Here is an 18,177-nt window from a genome sequence, read left to right on the forward strand (position 1 = left end):
GGCCAGCCTGGTCTACAAAGCGAGTCCAGGACAGCCAAGGCTACACAGAGAAACCCTGTCTCAAAAAAGAAAAAAAAAGGGGGGGGGGTGGAAAGAAGGCAGTAAGTATCTAGGTATATAGGCATCTCATACCCATTTAGCAGAACAACCCTTGAAGCTTCTAGAGTGGGGTCTGTGATCTCTCTAGCCAAAGGCTTTTGTGAGGTTTACAGCAACAGATAGTACAGTGTCTTCTTGTGGAATGGGCCTCAGGTCTGATAGGACAGTGTTTACTTACTGTCATGACAGGTTTGCCACTATTGTACCAATGGACACATCTTTCTTGATCAGTCAGTATCTGTGTAATATGTAAGGTCTGTAGACGTTTTTATTCTAAGATAGTGACTGTGTCTCATCCTATTGGTGGGGACTTGACCTCACAATTGGCTAATTGGTATGAAGGATACAGCTGTGATACAGTCTAGGATTTGGGCAAACAGACAAATTATAAGTTCGGGAAGTTTATGAGCTATTGACCCTTGGTGGGCTAGCTAGCTACCTTTGATAGGAAAAAACACTTTTTTCACAAAGAGAAGAGTAGTTCACGGTGTGGTGGGTAGAAAGCAAAGACACTTCAAAGATGATTCTGCACCCTGCCACTTTCTTACAATTCTTTTTTTGTCCTATTTTTTGTGGTTTGAATATAATGTTTAGGCACGGGCATTTGCTATTATTATTCTCAGTTATTGTTATAATTCCTATCTTTACTATGTAATCTCCTTAACGTTTCCTACCACAGCCATTAGTATGTGAATGATACTTCATTAAAATTTTAACCTTGTAGTTTCAGAATTTCTGCAATATCCAAATTTGATCCTGCCTTTTTTTTTTTTTTTAAATTAGGGTCTTTCTATATAGTCCTGGTTGACCTGGAACTTGCTACATATATAGACCAGGCTGGGATTGAACTCACCAAGATCCATCCACCTCTGCTTCCGAAGTGCTGGGATCAGAGGCGTTGCCAATATGGCCAGATTTTCTTGAAGCTGTACTTTGTTTTGAGATCTATTTTTGTTTTTTGTTGTTGTTTGCTTTCATTTAGCTTTTTTACATGACTTAAGATTTTTTTTTTAAATTGAAATTGGGCATATTGTATCACACAGGTTAGAAGTTAGGATCTGCTTCTGTTTCCTATAACTGTCAAAACACAATTTTGTACAGCAGCTTTCTTTTGTCTGTAGTTGTGTTTCATGTTCCCAGAAGCAGCTCCCTCAGCTGTAATCTGCTACAGAACCTCCTGTGTGGTGGTGAAGAATTGGTGCTGTCATGGTGATGTCTGGGGTTCCAGCAAAGACTTCTTTTCTGCTGCATTGAAGAACAAAAAGGCAGAGGCAGGAAAAGCAGGGTCTTGGGCATTTAGCCAACTTTTATTGAAAATGACCCACTCACATACAGCAAAACACCCAAAGAACAGATTCCCCGAGCTGGAATCCAACAGATCCACAGCTGGAATCCAACTTTGTCTGGAAAATCAGACTTTTCCTATGTTACGTGGTAGAATGGGTCCCTCCTCCCACTCACCCCCTCTTCCCCAGAGTTGGCTGGTTTGGACTATTTCGGGGGACTGGATAGTCCAGACCAAAAAAGGAAAACTGGTTGCTTCCTGACATAGGAGCTTCAGTGCAATCCCCCAAGATTCTAAAGTCTCTCCAAAGAGCTCCCTCTATTGAAGAAAAAGCCCAGCAAGATTTTATCTTGGAGAACTCAATCTTCTGAAATGGTTAAGCAAAAAGTACATGAATCTGCTTAGACCCTCTTTCCCTGTCTGCCTAATGGCCAGCTGACTGGCTTCTCTGCCTGTGATCTTATCATTCACTTTCTCCCTTTGTTACTGCACTGGAATCCCTGGGCCTTCGTACAGTCCATGAGCACATCAGTCCTCCTTTAAAAGAATCCCATAGCCTGGGGAGCAGGCGCTAGCGGGTCCTGGGGCTGGCTGCTTGTTTGCCCACTGGCAGTGAGCAGGGCCCTGGTACAGTAGTTTTCCTGAGGGAAGGATATTGTTTTGGAGAATGGAAGGGTCATGTTTCAAAATGGCTGCTTTCTCCTAAGCCATGGGGAATTTCTTTCATCTTTGAAAAGCTAGAAGTGTCCTTGAAAGTAAAAACTGAATATGTGGGAGCCCTTCTGTCACTGGCTCCCACAGCTTTAACTTGAGGTTGCTGGCACTCAGTGTCTAGCACATAACTGGCACTGTCACCTCTGACGGGTCAGTTCCCAGCGAGCTTATTGTTACTGCACATCACTGGTCAAGCTCTTTGTGGCAGCTAAAGCCACAAGCCCTCTCCACACCATTTATCATCTTCTGTGCAGAGTGGAGTTCTAAAAAGTATGGGGTTAGGCAGATGGCTTGGGGTTAAGAGCTCTTATTGTTCTCAGATAGGACCTATGCTCAATTCCTGGCATCCACGTGATGGCTTCTTACAACTGTCAGTAATTCCAGTTCCAAGGGGTCCGGTGCCCTGCTCTGACCCCCGGAGGGCACCAGGCACATACGTGGTACGGAGATACACATACAGGCAAAATACCCATACACATAAAACAAAATAAATAAAATCTAAAAGAAACAAACAAACCATTATAGAATGAATGGCTTTGTAGACAGAATTATAGATGTCTTTGTTTTCAGGTTGAAAGAGCAGAACCTGGTGAAAGAGCTGCGGCCCCGGGACCTCCTGGAGAGTAGTAGTGACAGTGATGAGAAGCTTCACCTGGCCAAGCCCTCTTCACTATCCAAGCGGAAACTTGAGCTTGAGGTAGAGACAGTGGAAAAGAAGAAGAAAGGTCGTCCTCGGAAGGATTCTCGTCTCCTGCCCATGTCTCTGTCTGTCCAGGTAAGGCCTGCCCAGCCTGCCTCCTTGGGAGGCCCTTGCTTGTGGAGGGGTGTCTTATTAGTGTGGGGTGCTTAGGCACACCGTTCATGGTACCTTGTAGGCCATGGTCCTTCACATCTGCCTGCAACTCACAGTCAGACTTTGAGCTAAGACTTTTCCTGGGAGACAAAGAAGAAGTGCCCATTTACTTCAGATAGGGTACCGACCGCTCAAAGAAATGATTCCATCCAAGTCCAGCTTGGGGTTACTTAAGAAGCGTGATCAAGGAGCATAGATGATTAAAAAGCAGTGACCCCACTGAAAAGTCCCACCCCCAGCACAGGTGACAGGTCATATAGCCTGCAGTGCTGGAGTCCCACCCCAGCATAGGTGACAGATCATATAGCCTGCAGTGCTGGAGTCCCACCCCAGCACAGGTGACAGATCATATAGCCTGCAGTGCTGGAGTCCCACCCCCAGCACAGGTGACAGGTCATATAGCCTGCAGTGCTGGAGTCCCACCCCAGCACAGGTGACAGGTCATATAGCCTGCAGTGCTGGAGTCCCACCCCAGCACAGGTGACAGGTCATATAGCCTGCAGTGCTGGAGTCCCACCCCAGCACAGGTGACAGATCATATAGCCTGCAGTGCTGGAGTCCCACCCCAGCACAGGTGACAGGTCATATAGCCTGCAGTGCTGGAGTCCCACCCCAGCACAGGTGACAGGTCATATAGCCTGCAGTGCTGGAGTCCCACCCCAGCACAGGTGACAGGTCATATAGCCTGCAGTGCTGGAGTCCCACCCCAGCACAGGTGACAGGTCATATAGCCTGCAGTGCTGGAGTCCCACCCCAGCACAGGTGACAGGTCATATAGCCTGCAGTGCTGGAGTCCCACCTTCAGTCAAGCTTTTGCCTCTTAGTACTCTAGCCCACCCCTTAGGACCACGTGCAGCCTGGTGGTGGGAGGGAACGTCAGGTGAGGTCTAGTAACCTCCCTCCCCCAACTTCACCGAGGGACTGATGACAGCTCCATTATTGGTACCGTAGACCCAGCTATCACTGTGTTGTTTTGCTTATTTCGTTGCCATGACGTGGGGCCAACATATTCTGTAGGTCACCACAGCAGTCTCTGCTCCATGATGGCGAGATGGTACTCAGAGGAAATAGCTACACCACAACTGGTCCCCTGATGTCAGCCCCCTCATCTGTCAGGTGGGGATCCTTGTAGCATTCCCCTGTGCTTTCTGCCTTCCAGAGTAGGTGGATATGTCTTGGGAGCAGGCCCAGCCTCATCTTAGGTCCTTATCTCTGGGTGACTTACTCTCCACCCTAATGCTACCTCTGTAGTGTTGAGGTGGGGCTCAGGGATGTTTCTGGCTCTTTTAGTCTCCAGCTGCCCTGTCTGCAGAGAAGGAAGCCATGTGTCTGTCTGCACCAGCACTTGCACTGAAGCTGCCAATTCCAGGCCCGCAGAAAGCGTTCACCCTGCAGGTGAGGACTGGGATGCCTACCACTCCCTCACAAGTGCATGCATTCTCTTTCCCATAATACAAGCCCTACCTCGCCACACCCTGGGGGCTCGGTTTTAGTGGCTCCTCATCCCCTTCTGGAGGAATTCTAGCAGACTGGTGTATTGCTAGCCTCCCATCCCTACCCTCATGCCTCTTCCGCTCTCTAGTTTTGCTTTTAACTTTCAGCTGCCAGGGCTGTCCTCATTATCAAATCTGGACACCAACTCCTTTAAGGCCTGGCTCATGTGTCTCTTCTGAGAAGCCTCTTGCTTGCTTCCCACCACTCTTGACAGCTTCAGGATCGGTGCCCATATGTTTATTATAAGCTCAGTACCTGGGTTATAATAAAAGATTCTTTCTTGGGGCGGGAAAGATGGCTCAGAGGTTAAGAGCACTGGCTGTTCTTCCAAAGGTCCTGAGTTCAATTCCCAGTAACCACATGGTGGCTCACAACCATCTATAATGAAATCTGGTGTCCTCTTCTGGTATGCAGGCACACATAAGGCATAATGCTGTATAAATAAATAAATAAAAATTAAATAAAAAATAAATAAATAAACAAATAAATAAATAAATAAATCTTTTTAAAAAAAGATTATTTTCTTTAAAAATTTTTTTTCTTTTTAGATTTATTTTCATTTTGTGTGTGAATATTTTGCCTGCATCTATGTATGTATATACCACATACATGTTTTTTTTTTTCCCACAAAGGTCAGAAGAAGGCATTGAATCCTCCAGAATTGGAGTTACAGAAGTTGTGAGCTGCCATGTGGGTACTGGGAATTGAACTCAGGTCCTTTGCAAGCACAGCGCGTGCTTTAAACCACTGAGCTGTCTCTCCATTCCAAGAGTAGAGTCTTAAAACCATGAAATTATCCAAACACAGTGTTAGAATAAATAGTCCCTTTTGTGCAAGTGTGCCCTCATCCTTGAGCACAGCGTCTGTGTCCACGCCTCTCCCATTACGGTGGCTTTGCACTTCACTATCTCTTCACGACGGGCTCTTGCCCAGCTCAGTGCCTCTCCTCAGACAGCCTTCTTGGACTCAGTAGATGTCATCTTCCTCTGGCAACATGGTATGGCAGGCCTGAGCTGCTGTTGGGGTTCTTGAAGTAGATACTATCTCTTCCAGCCGTAGGTCTCTGTAGATCATGCTGCAGAAGAGTAGAGCAGGTTGAGTGGAAGGACAGCACCCACGTGGTTTGCTCGTGTGTGTGTGTGTGTGTGTGTGTGTGTGTGTGTGTGTGTGTGTGTGTGTGTGTGTTTGTGTGTTGAGTACTTTCAGCAGTCAGCAGCTCAAAACTCAAGTTCTATTAGATCTCCTCCAGGTGTCTGCACCCCCAGCACCGCGTGCAGCCATCCTTGGTTGTGCTGTCAGTAGAGAAGTACAGCCCTTTGCTCTTAGCCTCCCTCCACTCCAGTTCGTCCACTTGTATTGCACTCATGGAAACTTGTCAGCTGCTCTGCTTGGGTTTCCATACAGAAACCCAAATTATATAAGTCAGATCTGCAGATATGTATAAGGCCGAATCCATTTCACGCCAGGCACGGAACTAAACCATGATAATATGTGTTATGCAGTACCGTAGTATCATATAGGGGAGTTCGCTAATGTGGAGAGCACACTGGGGTTTTTTGTACTTTCCTCTCTTATCAAATATTGCAGTTTTTGGTGATCCTTCAGGTAGCAGGCTTACTCCCAAGCCCATTTCTATCTGGCTGTAGTCCTCACAGGTATTCTTGGGCAAGTTACACCTCTGTGAGGTGACATTCCCTAGTCCCTGTCACCCTTCTCTGGTGGCCAGCCAGCTAGTCTGCCTCTTTGTTGTCTTTGCCCTGCCTCAGAGCCCAAGTTGCCATACAGTCCCCAGCTGTCCTACATTTCCAAGAGACCACCACCTGAACAGGCCCACTGCTACCTGAAAAGACATGTTTGCTTTCCTCCATCCAGGTGAGCTCTGACCCCTCCATGTACATTGAGGTGGAGAATGAGGTGACCGCTGTTGGGGGGATAAGGCTGAGTCGCCTGAAGTGCAACCGTGAAGGGAAGGAGTGGGAGACGGTGCTCACCAGCCGTGTCCTCACTGCTGCTGGCAGCTGGTAAGAGCAGTGATGAGCAGCACTGGCACAGTTATGTATTGTGACCTGCAAGAAGAGATGGCTCCGATCGAGGCTCCACTGGGCCTTCCCCTGCACATGCTTATTCACCTTGTCAGCTCCTCCTGCCAGTGTCAGTGTCCTCACCACATGCTATCACAAGGCAGGCTTTGAGCCTGGGCTTTATTGCCGTGTGTAGCAGTACCCCTGACTGAGGTCTGCCTGCAGCGCTCTCCCTGGCCTGGGCAGGTCCTTTCCCTGGACCCTGGATTTTTATCCAAGGTGCTGGGTAGGGTGGACTGCTGGCTCGTCCTGTACTGCATGGGAGGTGGGGCCGTGGTGGGGTTGTCGTAGTTCATTCAGTGCTATCACCCAGGGCCTTCTTACAGCAACACAAGGGTCTCAGCCTGAAAAGATGACTAGCACCTTTTCTCAGGCACCTACTAGTCTCCTGTTCACAAATGTCTATTTTCCAAATAAGAGTGTAAGAAAACTTTGAACAGGACCCAGCAGCAGGGAGGGAGCTCTCTTTGATGATGTGACTGTGTTCTGCCAATCATCTCACTTCCACTAGGGCTTTACAACAGTGATCCCCCAGAAAACCCCTTCATTTAGATCCTTAGTCTTGAGGTCATGTGTGAATGCCTCTCATTTAGCTATCTAGGTAGGTCTTAGGATTCCCTTGGACCCAAGTGACTTTATAGTATTTGGTCCTGAAGAACCCCACAGTTCTGTGCCTCCTTGAGACTCTCTCTTGGCACAGCTCACTGAGTTCTAAGTCCTAGGTTCCTGTGTGTTTGCTCCTGCTGTGGCATCAGTTGTATGTCTCTGGTTCTAAGGCAAGTGGCATGTCCTAGCAGAAGTCCAAGGATGCAGCATAGACTCTACTGTAGCAACACAGCTGGTGGCAGTGGAGCCTCTCCTGTACAGGCCAAGCCTACAAAGAGCCCTGGCCAGTGTTGCAGCCCATGTCACAGCTTCATTGCTTAGACCTGGCTAAGGGAAGGCCCTGTCACATCATCAAAGAGAGCTTCCTCCTTGCTGTTGAGTCCTGTTTAAAGTTTCCTTGTATTCATTCTTTGAAAATAGACATTTATAAACAAGAATGTCTTGCTTATGCTCCTTCCTTAGAATCTGGTATCATGTTTCATTATGGAAGAGACTGTGTACCTGCCTCACTGAGTTAGACATAATGAAGGGGCTCCATATGTCTTGCTAGGGGGTGAGCTGTAGCAACTCCTGCCCCAGTGGCCTGGCATTGAAAGCCATGCTTGGAAGGCAGTGGCCTCTTTGTGCTAGGCTTCCTTTAGGGCCACATCTGAATCAGGGGTGCTCTTCTGAAGTGCTCCTTGCCCACGGAGTAGCGGACCTCTCCTGTCCTAGCCTGGCCGCCTGGAGTGCTCAGCTATAGCAGCTGATGCTAGAGTGTCACCCTTCTCCCAGCTGCCCTCTAGACTCCCCTGACTAGTTGTCAGCTGGGCACTCTGGTCTTATCTGATGAGTTGGACACACTTTTTGGGGTGACCATCAGGTATAGTAGCTCTGTGAAGTTCCTGCACCCCTTGGTCAGTACCAGTGTGAGCAGCTCTTCAGGTGAGCAGGGGAGAACAGAGGTCCCTTTGTAAGAGCTCCAGCAGGCTGCCTGTCTGTTGTTCCCTGCCTTGGTCCTTGCATAGCCCTTTCCTTGCCACGCCAGTAGCAGCACCTGTTCAGTGCAAATGTATTATTAGACCCACTAAGGCCCTGGAGGAAGCAAGGCTCTGCATCATTCATCTGGCCCCTGTGACGCTTTCCCCTCCTCTTCCCTTGCAGTGATGTGGTATGTGTTGCCTGTGAAAAGAGGATGCTATCAGTGTTCTCTACCTGTGGTCGGCGTCTCCTCCCTCCCATCCTCCTTCCATCTCCAATCTCCACTTTGCACTGCACGGGCCCCTACGTCATGGCACTCACCGCTGCAGCCACATTGTCTGTCTGGTAAGAGGCAGGCATAGGCTGGGGCCTCTAAGCTATGCAGGGGTTGGGTTGGGGAACCAACAGAGAAGTGGCCAGTGGGCCCAGAACAGTTGTTTACTGGTGTGATGGGTGTTTTAGCAGAGGGTGGCTACACTCCTGTTTCTTTGGGTATGGGTGTTAGGAGTGGCCCAGTGGCTCTGCTGCCTGGAAGTTCTTATGTAGATTTGGGCAGAGTGGGTGGGGACATATGCAGGGACCAGGGTGTTGAGCAGCAAAGACATTCTGGTGTCTTTGACTTGGGTGTAGAGTAAGCTGTTCCCTGTCTCTTTAGGGATGTTCACAGGCAGGTGGTTGTGGTGAAAGAAGAGTCTCTACACTCCATCTTGTCAGGTAACCCCTATGCTGGGCACTCCTCTTCTCCTGGGGGCAGAGTCCCAAGTCTGATACAGATATGGTTCATGGCCCCCTAAGCCCATACAGAGAACCAGGCTCAGGGCACAGCTTGAGACTCGCAGTGAGCTAGAGCTGGGAGACATGCTTTCTGGGCAATGATTAAATGGGTCCCTAAAATGGGTGTCAAAGATCTTGGTGCTTATCAGAATGGCTTGCCTAAAGCACCAGGCATCAGTACAGAGATTATGTGGCAGTAGTCCAGAGGCGTAGTGTTGGGATTGTGGGAGCCAGAGTTCTGATTTCTCCATTAGTGAATATGTATTCATACTTACTAATTAGAATTTATTGCTATGGTATTCCCCAGGAAGTGATATGACGGTGTCACAGATCTTGCTAACACAGCATGGAATCCCAGTGATGAACTTGTCTGATGGGAAGGCATACTGCTTTAATCCATCACTCTCCACATGGTAAGAAGATGCCCCTCTGTCCTGTTCCCTGGGGGTGTGTTGACACTGGACACCAGGGCACAGGCCCTGGGCCCTGGAGGTCAATCCTGCTTGGGCTTGCTTCTTTTGAATGCTCACCCTGTATATGCGCTACCATCCCCGTGGGATACTGTGGGTCTGGGCTTCCCTCTCTTCAGATGCTGTGGGTAAGGGCAGTGGATTTCTATATTATTTCCTGGAGCCATTTCGTCAGAACAGATACTGAAAAACATTTGTGGTTCTTGGTAGACTGACTTCCTTAGCCATCAACAACATGAGACTATCAGCTCCATGATAGCCTTGTCAGTAGTCAGTTCTGTGGCCTTAAACAGGCCAAAATGGCCTTTCAGACTTACTGAGAAAATCAAGTTGGTGATACGATTTCTATATTTCCTTTGACTAATTGGGTATTTGGAGCCACTTTCTGTATTTGTGAAATTTCTGTATACATTAGAGACTTTAAGAAAGTGTGTGTATGTGTGTGGTGTGTGTGCATGTGCATGAGTGTGGGGTGGATATGCATAGAGGTATATGCACATGTGTGCATGTGCATGTGAGGGTCAGAGGTTGATGTCTGGTATCTTCCTCTATTGCGCTCCACATTATTTGCCAAGACAAGGACCCTCATTGAACCTGGAACTTAGTAATTGGCCTGTCTAGCTGGTGCCCCTCCCTGCCCCCATCATCTGTCTCTGTTCTGCAACACTGGGATTATAGGTGGCTCATCATACCTGCCTGGCCTTTATGTGGGTGCTAGGGACCCGACCATCAGTCCTCACGCTTATGTAGCAAGTGCTTTACCTATTTCAGTCATCTTCCTAGCCCACGTTAGAGTATATGAGTCGTACGCCAGCCACTCCTTCAGGACCAAAGTGTGCTGCCCTCTAGCCCCTTTTCTGTTAGGAATGCTGGGCACAAGTTCATGCTCAACACTGAGATTTTATTTTTCAGTTAAAAAACCCAAAATTTCTGCTACGTTCTTTCTGAATTTGCAAATACTTGCTTATTATGTGTGATTGTAGTGATGCAAACAAGTTGGATCATTTAAGAAAAGACAAGCCAGGCATGGTGGCATATGCTTGTAACAATGGCACTTAGGAAGCTGAGACAGGAGGATCCCAAGTGTGACTTTTCAGAGACTCAGAAAAAGGAAACGATATCAACTTTTTGTTTTGGACATGTTCACAAAGGCATCCTACTGTTTTATAGAGGTTATTTTCTTAACAGTTATGTAGAGGGTCCTGAGAAGGTGGGCAAACTGCCTTACAGGAAAGCTGGAGGCACAGAAATGTTGGAGACCTGGTAGTGCCCTGCAGATGGAGCCCATACAGGGCCGTATGCAGCCACAGGGTTGTGTGAGCCAGGCACTTAGAATACATTTCATACAGGAGTCTCTTAGCCATCAGGAACCAAGACTGTATAGCTAAAATGTTCAGACTCATGGCTAGAAAAACTGCCAGTAATGGGCACCTGTAGTGGAGGACAGTGGCTCTCAGTTTCTGCTGGTGTGTGCTGCCAGTGTGGTGAGCAGGGTTTGCTCTTCTGATTTTTTTATCTTTTGGTTTTCCTGACACTTTTCCCTTCCTGTGCTTTCTCAGGAACCTGGTTTCTGACAAGCAAGATTCACTGGCCCAGTGTGCGGACTTCAGGAACAGCCTGCCATCCCAGGATGCCATGCTGTGTTCAGGACCGTTAGCCATAATTCAAGGCCGGACCTCCAAGTACGGGAGCTGAGAATCTTGGCATTGCTAGCACTGCTGTACTGGGAGGGACCTGGGCCTGGTCCCTGCTTGTTTGCTGTGTCTAACTGTTGCTTAGTGCAAGAGGGGTTGTCAGTTTTGACCTATGGCAAGTGTACTGCTAGAACCCTGGCCCCATAAAGCACAGGTTACAGTCAATGAGGGTACTAAGGGTCATAGATATCCATGCAGCATAGGGTTTAGGAGTAGTTAGGGCTGTTATTTCAGGGACCCAAATAGCAGGTACTGAGCAAGAAGTTTCTGGAATGCCACACTGCTGCCCAACTTGTGATGAGGGATAGGGCGGTTGACAGGAATCTGGCATCTGCCAATAGACTACTTAGCTGATGTAAATAATATTGCCTCCACCCTTCCATCTCCTCTCTGGTACACCAGGGCACATGGAGCAGCCCCTCTACACCAATGTAGTACATCCTGTCTTATTGTGCCTGCCTTGCTGGTTTCTGCAGCTCTGGAAGGCAAGCTGCCCGGCTCTTCTCCGTGCCTCATGTGGTACAGCAGGAGACCACACTGGCCTACCTAGAGAACCAGGTTGCCGCAGCACTTACCCTGCAGTCAAGCCACGAGTACCGCCACTGGCTCCTCCTTTATGCTCGGTACCTTGTGAATGAAGGTAAGGCCACTCCAGAGAAGGGTGTCTATTGACAAGATTTTTCTCCCTTCCCTGAGCCCCTAATGATAGACGATCCTGCCTGCTCCCCAGTGCTCTCCAGTCCACCCACCCCCCAGGACTCTCAGAGTGCCTGTGCCCTCAGCAGCTCCATCCACAGAGAGCAAGGGGTGGTGGAGGAGGACAGTGCAGTGACCTCTAGCCACCTCTCATCCTTGGTGGACAATTCTTCATTCTGCCTTCCCAGCTTCTCCTCTTTCTTGAGTCTGGCTTGCAGTGTGTGGCACAGGCCTGGCCCCTCCAAAGCGCTCCTGTGACTCACACACCCCCAGCTCTACTCCCAGAGCTTCTCCACAGCTTGCTTGGCCTTTGCTTTGTCCTTCATCACCTTCCCCATTTTGATATGATTGAAAGAAAATAAATCTTAAGTATCTAAAAGATAGAAAAATGCACCAAGTGTCTACAAGTGACTCACAGAGCTAGCGTCTCATGCTTCCCTCTGACACAGTGTGGCAATACATGCTTGTTGGTAAATCCCTGTAGTCACAGTAGACTTTACTGTCTTTGCTCTGTGACTCTTTCTGTGTTCTGGTCACTGGCCTTCCTAAACATGTTGACCTCCCAGGTCCTCATAACTGTGGTATGTCACTCATGTCTTAGGTCGTGTACCCTGCCCTGCAGAAATGGTTTACTCCTTCCTGAGTCTTGAGCAGAACTCACCCTTACATGTCATGGAGGCGCTGCCTCCTATGGGCTCTATTCATTGTCCTGTCTTTTCCCCTTGTTTTCTTGGCTGTGAGAGGAGGAACTGTGTGTTCAGCCACATGAGACACTATTTACTTCTCTGATTCCTCAGATTCTAGCTCCATCCTTTTTATTCTATTTCGTCCCCATGGCCCTAGCTGGCCAAGCACTGCCTAAAACTCTGCATCCAGATTTTCTGGTAGCACTGCTCACACTGTCGAGCCTGTGTCCCTTGATACTGCCTGCCATGTTCTGTTAGCCAGCTGCCCAACCCGCCCCCTCTCTTTTCAAGTTGACTCCCGACTTCTGATCTCTTCACACCAGCTGCCAAAATCTCTTCTCTCAAGTAGGTCCTGTTAACCCATTCCCTCCACCATTTTCCCCTGCTTTCCCACTATTTTTCATCATAGAGCTGCCTGTGTCTTACTTCCATGGGCCCAACAGACAGGGGGGGTACTGCCTGCTGTCCAGGGGCTGTATGAATGAGTGAGAAGCTATTCACAGGTCTGCAGGCCCCAGAGAGCTGTCTGTCTGTCTGTCTGTCTGTCTGTCTATCTATCTATCTATCTATCTATCTATCTATCTATCTATCATGTTTTGCCCATAGTAGGCAATAAAATATTTGTTCACTCAGTTTGGATGTGTATACAACTTAGCATATTCTTGATTTTCATTTCCTTTAATAATGTGTTTCTGTTTTTGTTGTTCTGTTTTTCCATGATTAGGATTTGAATACCGACTCCGAGAAATATGCAAGGACTTACTGGGTCCAGTTCACTGCTCTACCGGAAGCCAGTGGGAGTCAACAGTAGTGGTAGGTGCCTCTTTCATTATTTACACAAGAATTATATCACATTTAATGAAGGCAGAGTTTTAAAAACAGATCCTCTCTGCCTGTCTCAAAGAATGCTTTGAGAGTTCTTGCCATGAGGCATCCAGCTGCCTACCTGAGCCACAGTGTCAGTGGAATACTGGTATATTGACACTGCACAGCTGGGCAGTTTAGTAGGCACTAGTCACATCTGTGCAGAGGGAAGTGGCTGACCAGCACTCTCAGTGTGGCAGTAAGAGTGAAGGATCGTGCCAGGAATAGTGACACACGCCTTTGATTTAGTACTTGAGAGGCAGAGGCAGGCAGATCTTTGTGACCAGCCTGGTCTACAAGAGAGTTGTAGGCCAAAACAGCCATGCCTATATAGTGAGACCTTTAAAAAAAAAAGAGCCAAGACCTATGTTGTGAGAACCAGTGTCTCTGGTAAGGAAGCACACATCGGCGGGAAGGTTAACAGCTTCTCTGAAACGGAATTGGTCTAGAGGACTGGCAGGATTGTGGAGAAGGACATTGTAGACAAAATCTGAGGATGAGGATAAGGAGAAGCAGCCCTGCAACCCTGGACCAAACATTCTGGTGGAGGTAATGAGGAAGGCAGAAAGGGCTTGCTGCATACATGAGCCTCCATCAACTGACACACAGGAAGCAGAGGAGAAGGTGGTGTGGGATGATGGGGGTGATGCAGAAAGTAGACCTTTAAGCCCTCCTGAGGACCCGGGAGTCTGTGATAAGTTGGATCAACGTAATGGTCATGGAGAGGGGCAAGGAGACAAATCCAGTATGTATTTAGCAGCAAGGCCAACAAGACTTGGTAAGTAGGTGAGTTCTGTGGGAGGAAAAGGGATAATGAACTTTTCACCTTCATAGTTTTTGGCTTGACAAAGATGGTTCAGAGTGCTATTGGCTGTATCCAAGAATTAGTTCACAGCTACAACTGCTCTGACCGGGTACATCCCAGGCATGGTGCAGTACAAGGCTGATCTACTTCCCTCCTCAAAGAGGGATAGACTTATGTATAGCGTCTTAGGTGTTAGAGGAAAAAAAGATAAAGAGGTTAGGGGGATAATGAGGCATTGATGGGATGTTATTTTGTACTAAGTCATCTAAAAGGCCTGACTTCCTGAGCAGAAGAAACCAGAAAAGGGAAGGGACAAAGTCATGTACATGTTTGAAGGGAAAACGTCCCAGCAGAGGGAAAAGCAGGCACAAAGGTCCTAGGTGAGAGTACCTAGGTGAGAGTACCTAGGTGAGAGTACCTAGAGAGTACCTAGGTGAGAGTACCTAGAGAAGGCAAAAGGAAGTGAGATGGCAAAGCTAGGAATGTCGATGCTCACAGGCTTTATTGCTGTGCACAGTGGCTGATGCTGCATTTCACTGGGTACTTTTTTTTTCCATATTTTTTTTTATTAATTTATTCATATTACATCTCAATGGTTATCCCATCCCTTGTGTCCTCCCATTCCTCCCTCCCTCCCATTTTCCCCTTACTCCCCTCCCCTATGACTGTGACTGAGGGGGATTACCTCCCCCTGTATATGCTCAGAGGGTATCAAGTCTCTTCTTGGTAACCTGCTGTCCTTCCTCTGAGTGCCACCAGGTCTCCCCCTCCAGGGGACATGGTCAAATGTGAGGCACCAGAGTATGTGTGAAAGTCAGATCCCACTCTCCACTCAACTGTGGAGAATGTCCTGTCCATTGGATAGATCTGGGTAGGGGTTTGAAGTTTACTACATGTATTGTCCTTGGCTGGTGCCATAGTTTGAGCGGGACCCCTGGGCCCAAATCTGTCTATCATATTGTTCTTCTTGTAGGTTTCTAGGACCCTCTGGATTCTTCTATTTGGGGAGGACGTCCTATTGGGACTCACTGGGTACTTTCATTGCAGTACTTTGAGCTGGGTTCAGGATCTACTCTTAAGGGCCCAATTGATACACTCTTTCTCAGACTTCTAGCATTGAGGGTTTTGCTAGAAGATCTGCTATCATCTGATTGCCATGGCTGTGCACATACTTTTGGAATTCTGTCTTGAGAGCTTTGCTGTACAAAAGTGTACATGGTTATATAAAGATAGATGCTTAGTTGGCTTTATTACCACAGTAGAACAGTAGCTCATACAATAGCTATTATGAATGGAATTCTTTCTCTGTATGTTTACTGTTGCTATGATATCTGTGTGTTAATTTCTGTCCTGCCACTTTGTTGAAGTAGTTATCAGGTCTAAGAAGTTCAGGAGTCTGTAGCGCGTGTCATGTATAGAATCATGCCATATGCAAATAAAGATTCTTTGACTGCTTTTCTTATTTGTATCCTTTTTATTTCCTTTTTGTCTTATTGGTCTAGCTACGACTTCAAGCACTATATTGAGTAGGAGTGAAGAGATTAGACACTCTTGCATTGCTCGTGGTCAGATTGGGGATGTTTTGAGGGTTTTTTTTTCTCATTTAGTATGATATTGGCTAATAGTCTTTTATACATAGCTTTTAATATGGTGAAATATGCTCCCTCTGCTCTTATCATATAGCTATGTTGGATTTTGTTAATCTTTTTCTATGTCTATTGAAATGATTTTTGTCTTTAGTCTATTTGATGGGTAATATTTGTTGATTTATGTTTTTTGAATTATCTTTGCCTATCTGGAATGCCACCATCTTGGTCATGATGGATGTTCTTCTTGGCCGGAAATTAAATTTATTTTGCAAGTATTCATTGAAGTGTTACCCCCCCCCCCCCCCAAATCAGGGTTCATTGGGAAGATCATCTTTAACTTTCTTTTGTTTCTGGCTTTGGGATCAGGATAACATTGGCTCTATTAAAACAGTTTGGGAGGGCTGGGAGATGGCTCAGTAGTTTAGAGCATTGACTGCTTTTCCAAAGATCCTGAGTTCAAGTCCCAGCAACCACGTAGTGGCTCACAACTGTCTGTAATGTAATTTGATGCCCTCTTCTGGCCTGCGGGTGCATATGCAGACAGAGCACTATGTACATAATGATAAATAAATAAACTTAAAAAAAAAAAAAACAGTTTGGGAGCCTTGCTTCCTTTTCTGGTTCATGCAGTGATTTTAGTAGTGTGGTGTCAGTTCTTCAGAGCTCTGGGACTTGGCCTTTTTAGTCGGGAGACCATTACTGCTTCAGTTTTGCTGCAGATTATGGATCTTTGTGAGTTATTTACTTTGTCTTGGTAAAATTTTGTTATCCTGTGTGCATTTAGGAGTTATTCTGTTTCTTTTGGACTTTCTAACTCAGTGGAATAGATTTTTAAAATGTATATTTATTTTCTGAGTTTCATTATTTTGCCTCCCTTTTGCTTTCCTAATTTGGGTCTTATGAGTTTCTGTTTGTTTGTTTGTTTTGTTTTGTTTCTCATTGTCTTGTGGGATAGACCCAAAGACCACTCAGCATGACCAAAATCCCAATTGAGAGTCTGTATTATCCCGGCTAGAGGCTGGTGACTGCCTGGAGAGAAAGACTTCTCACAGGCCAGCCTTGAATGCTTTTTACAGAGAACTTTTAAAAGCAAAGCATACAGAAAAACTACATTTTGGTTGGCAGTTGCAGGTGGAAGTGAAGCAAACCCACCCAGAGGCAGCAATAGCCAACTGTCCCTGGGAGCTGAAGTAGGTAGCCTCTGGTGTTCAAAGCTGGGGCTTCCATCTGACACTCTAGTCTAAGGTCTGCACCTCTTGCAGCAGTCCTTCAGTGGCCCTTAGACAATCTCTTTCAGGTTCAGAGGTCAGGAGGAGGTTGCCTGCATTCTATAAGAGTATGGCCCCGGGAAACCTGATGGAAGGGCAGGGACTCAGCACCTAATGGCGCAGCGATTTTAAATCCTTGCGGCAACTGGTCTAGGTAAGCTGCCTGCCATATCATCCTTCTGGGTTTGTCCGTTCCAAGGTGGTTTGACTCACACTGCCAATGGGAGGCGGAAGAACGCATCTTTCAGGTCCAAGGCAGTGTACACCTAGTTCTCAGGAGGAGTCAGACCTATGAGAGTGTGTGGGTTTGGGATCATGGCACGATGGTCTTGATCCTATTTACTTCCCTCAGATCTTGGATGGGTTTATAGTCAGAGGCCCAGGTTTCTTCACAGGCAGGAGAGGTGCGTATCAGGGTGACCGGCATGGCACCAGGATGCCGGTCTCTCTAAGCCGGTCAGTGTGGACTGCTATTCCCTACTTTGCATCCAGGGTAATTGGGTATTATTTAATCTGGACAGGGCTAGCTGAACTGGTTAGTTGAACAATGATAGGAACTTGGTATAGGGCCAGTCCCAGGAGTGGTGTGGGTTGGGCTAGTTTCTGCCCATACCCCCAGGAATCTCTTATAAATCTGATAGTAGTCCACCCGTATCTTTTGACTGAGGACAGGACTTTGAACTAGGAGATATTCTTCTGACAGAGGGTAAGACACCAAAATCTTGCTGGGTGTGTGTGTAAGTCTAGCTGTGTCTCATCATCAGAGCAGGTGGTAGTGGCTTTCAGTTTATGTAAAACATCTCTTTGTAACAGGTTAGGGACAGTTAGGCGGGACCAAGAACTGTGTACTCCTCCCTTTCCTAGGTTGATGGAACAGGCGCTGGTCTAGGAGTAGGAGGCTGTTTTTTCCTACTGCCCTTGGCTTGCAATCTTTTGTTCAGTTAATTGGCCTATAGGACAGAACATGTTGTCCCAGTATTAAGAAGTCAGTTGCTTTACCCACACCTTGAAGAGTGCTGAGTTGGTTTATTATCTGGGTTTTCTCACAGAACCACTATTTTCTTACTATGGCCTTGGTAAGTCTCTTGTTCGTCTGGCTCTTGATAGGTTCTCTGTTGTTAACAACTTTTGAGGTACCATCAACACAGGGATCTGTTCACACTGCAAATCCCTTCAGCTTTTGTAGCTTCTTGCTAGTATCTGGGTGATGTTGATTTCTCTGGATGCTTGTTCTCCAGT

At 47.1% G+C, this 18,177-nt stretch overlaps 1 protein-coding gene across 1 annotated transcript in view; it reads left to right on the forward strand.

Moving 5' to 3' along the window:
- Positions 1-18,177, forward strand: part of LOC127193370 (protein HIRA) — a 79,445-nt gene that overhangs the window by 54,254 nt on the left and 7,014 nt on the right. Inside the window, exons 16-24 of the mRNA XM_051150696.1 lie at positions 2,669-2,873; positions 4,242-4,346; positions 6,318-6,466; positions 8,276-8,437; positions 8,748-8,806; positions 9,174-9,279; positions 10,896-11,018; positions 11,507-11,670; positions 13,137-13,225. Of these exons, the coding sequence (XP_051006653.1) occupies positions 2,669-2,873; positions 4,242-4,346; positions 6,318-6,466; positions 8,276-8,437; positions 8,748-8,806; positions 9,174-9,279; positions 10,896-11,018; positions 11,507-11,670; positions 13,137-13,225 (1,162 nt within the window). The remainder of the gene's footprint in view (positions 1-2,668; positions 2,874-4,241; positions 4,347-6,317; positions 6,467-8,275; positions 8,438-8,747; positions 8,807-9,173; positions 9,280-10,895; positions 11,019-11,506; positions 11,671-13,136; positions 13,226-18,177) is intronic.

This window comes from Acomys russatus, chromosome 8, assembly GCF_903995435.1.
Source record: "Acomys russatus chromosome 8, mAcoRus1.1, whole genome shotgun sequence".
Lineage (NCBI taxonomy): Eukaryota > Metazoa > Chordata > Mammalia > Rodentia > Muridae > Acomys > Acomys russatus.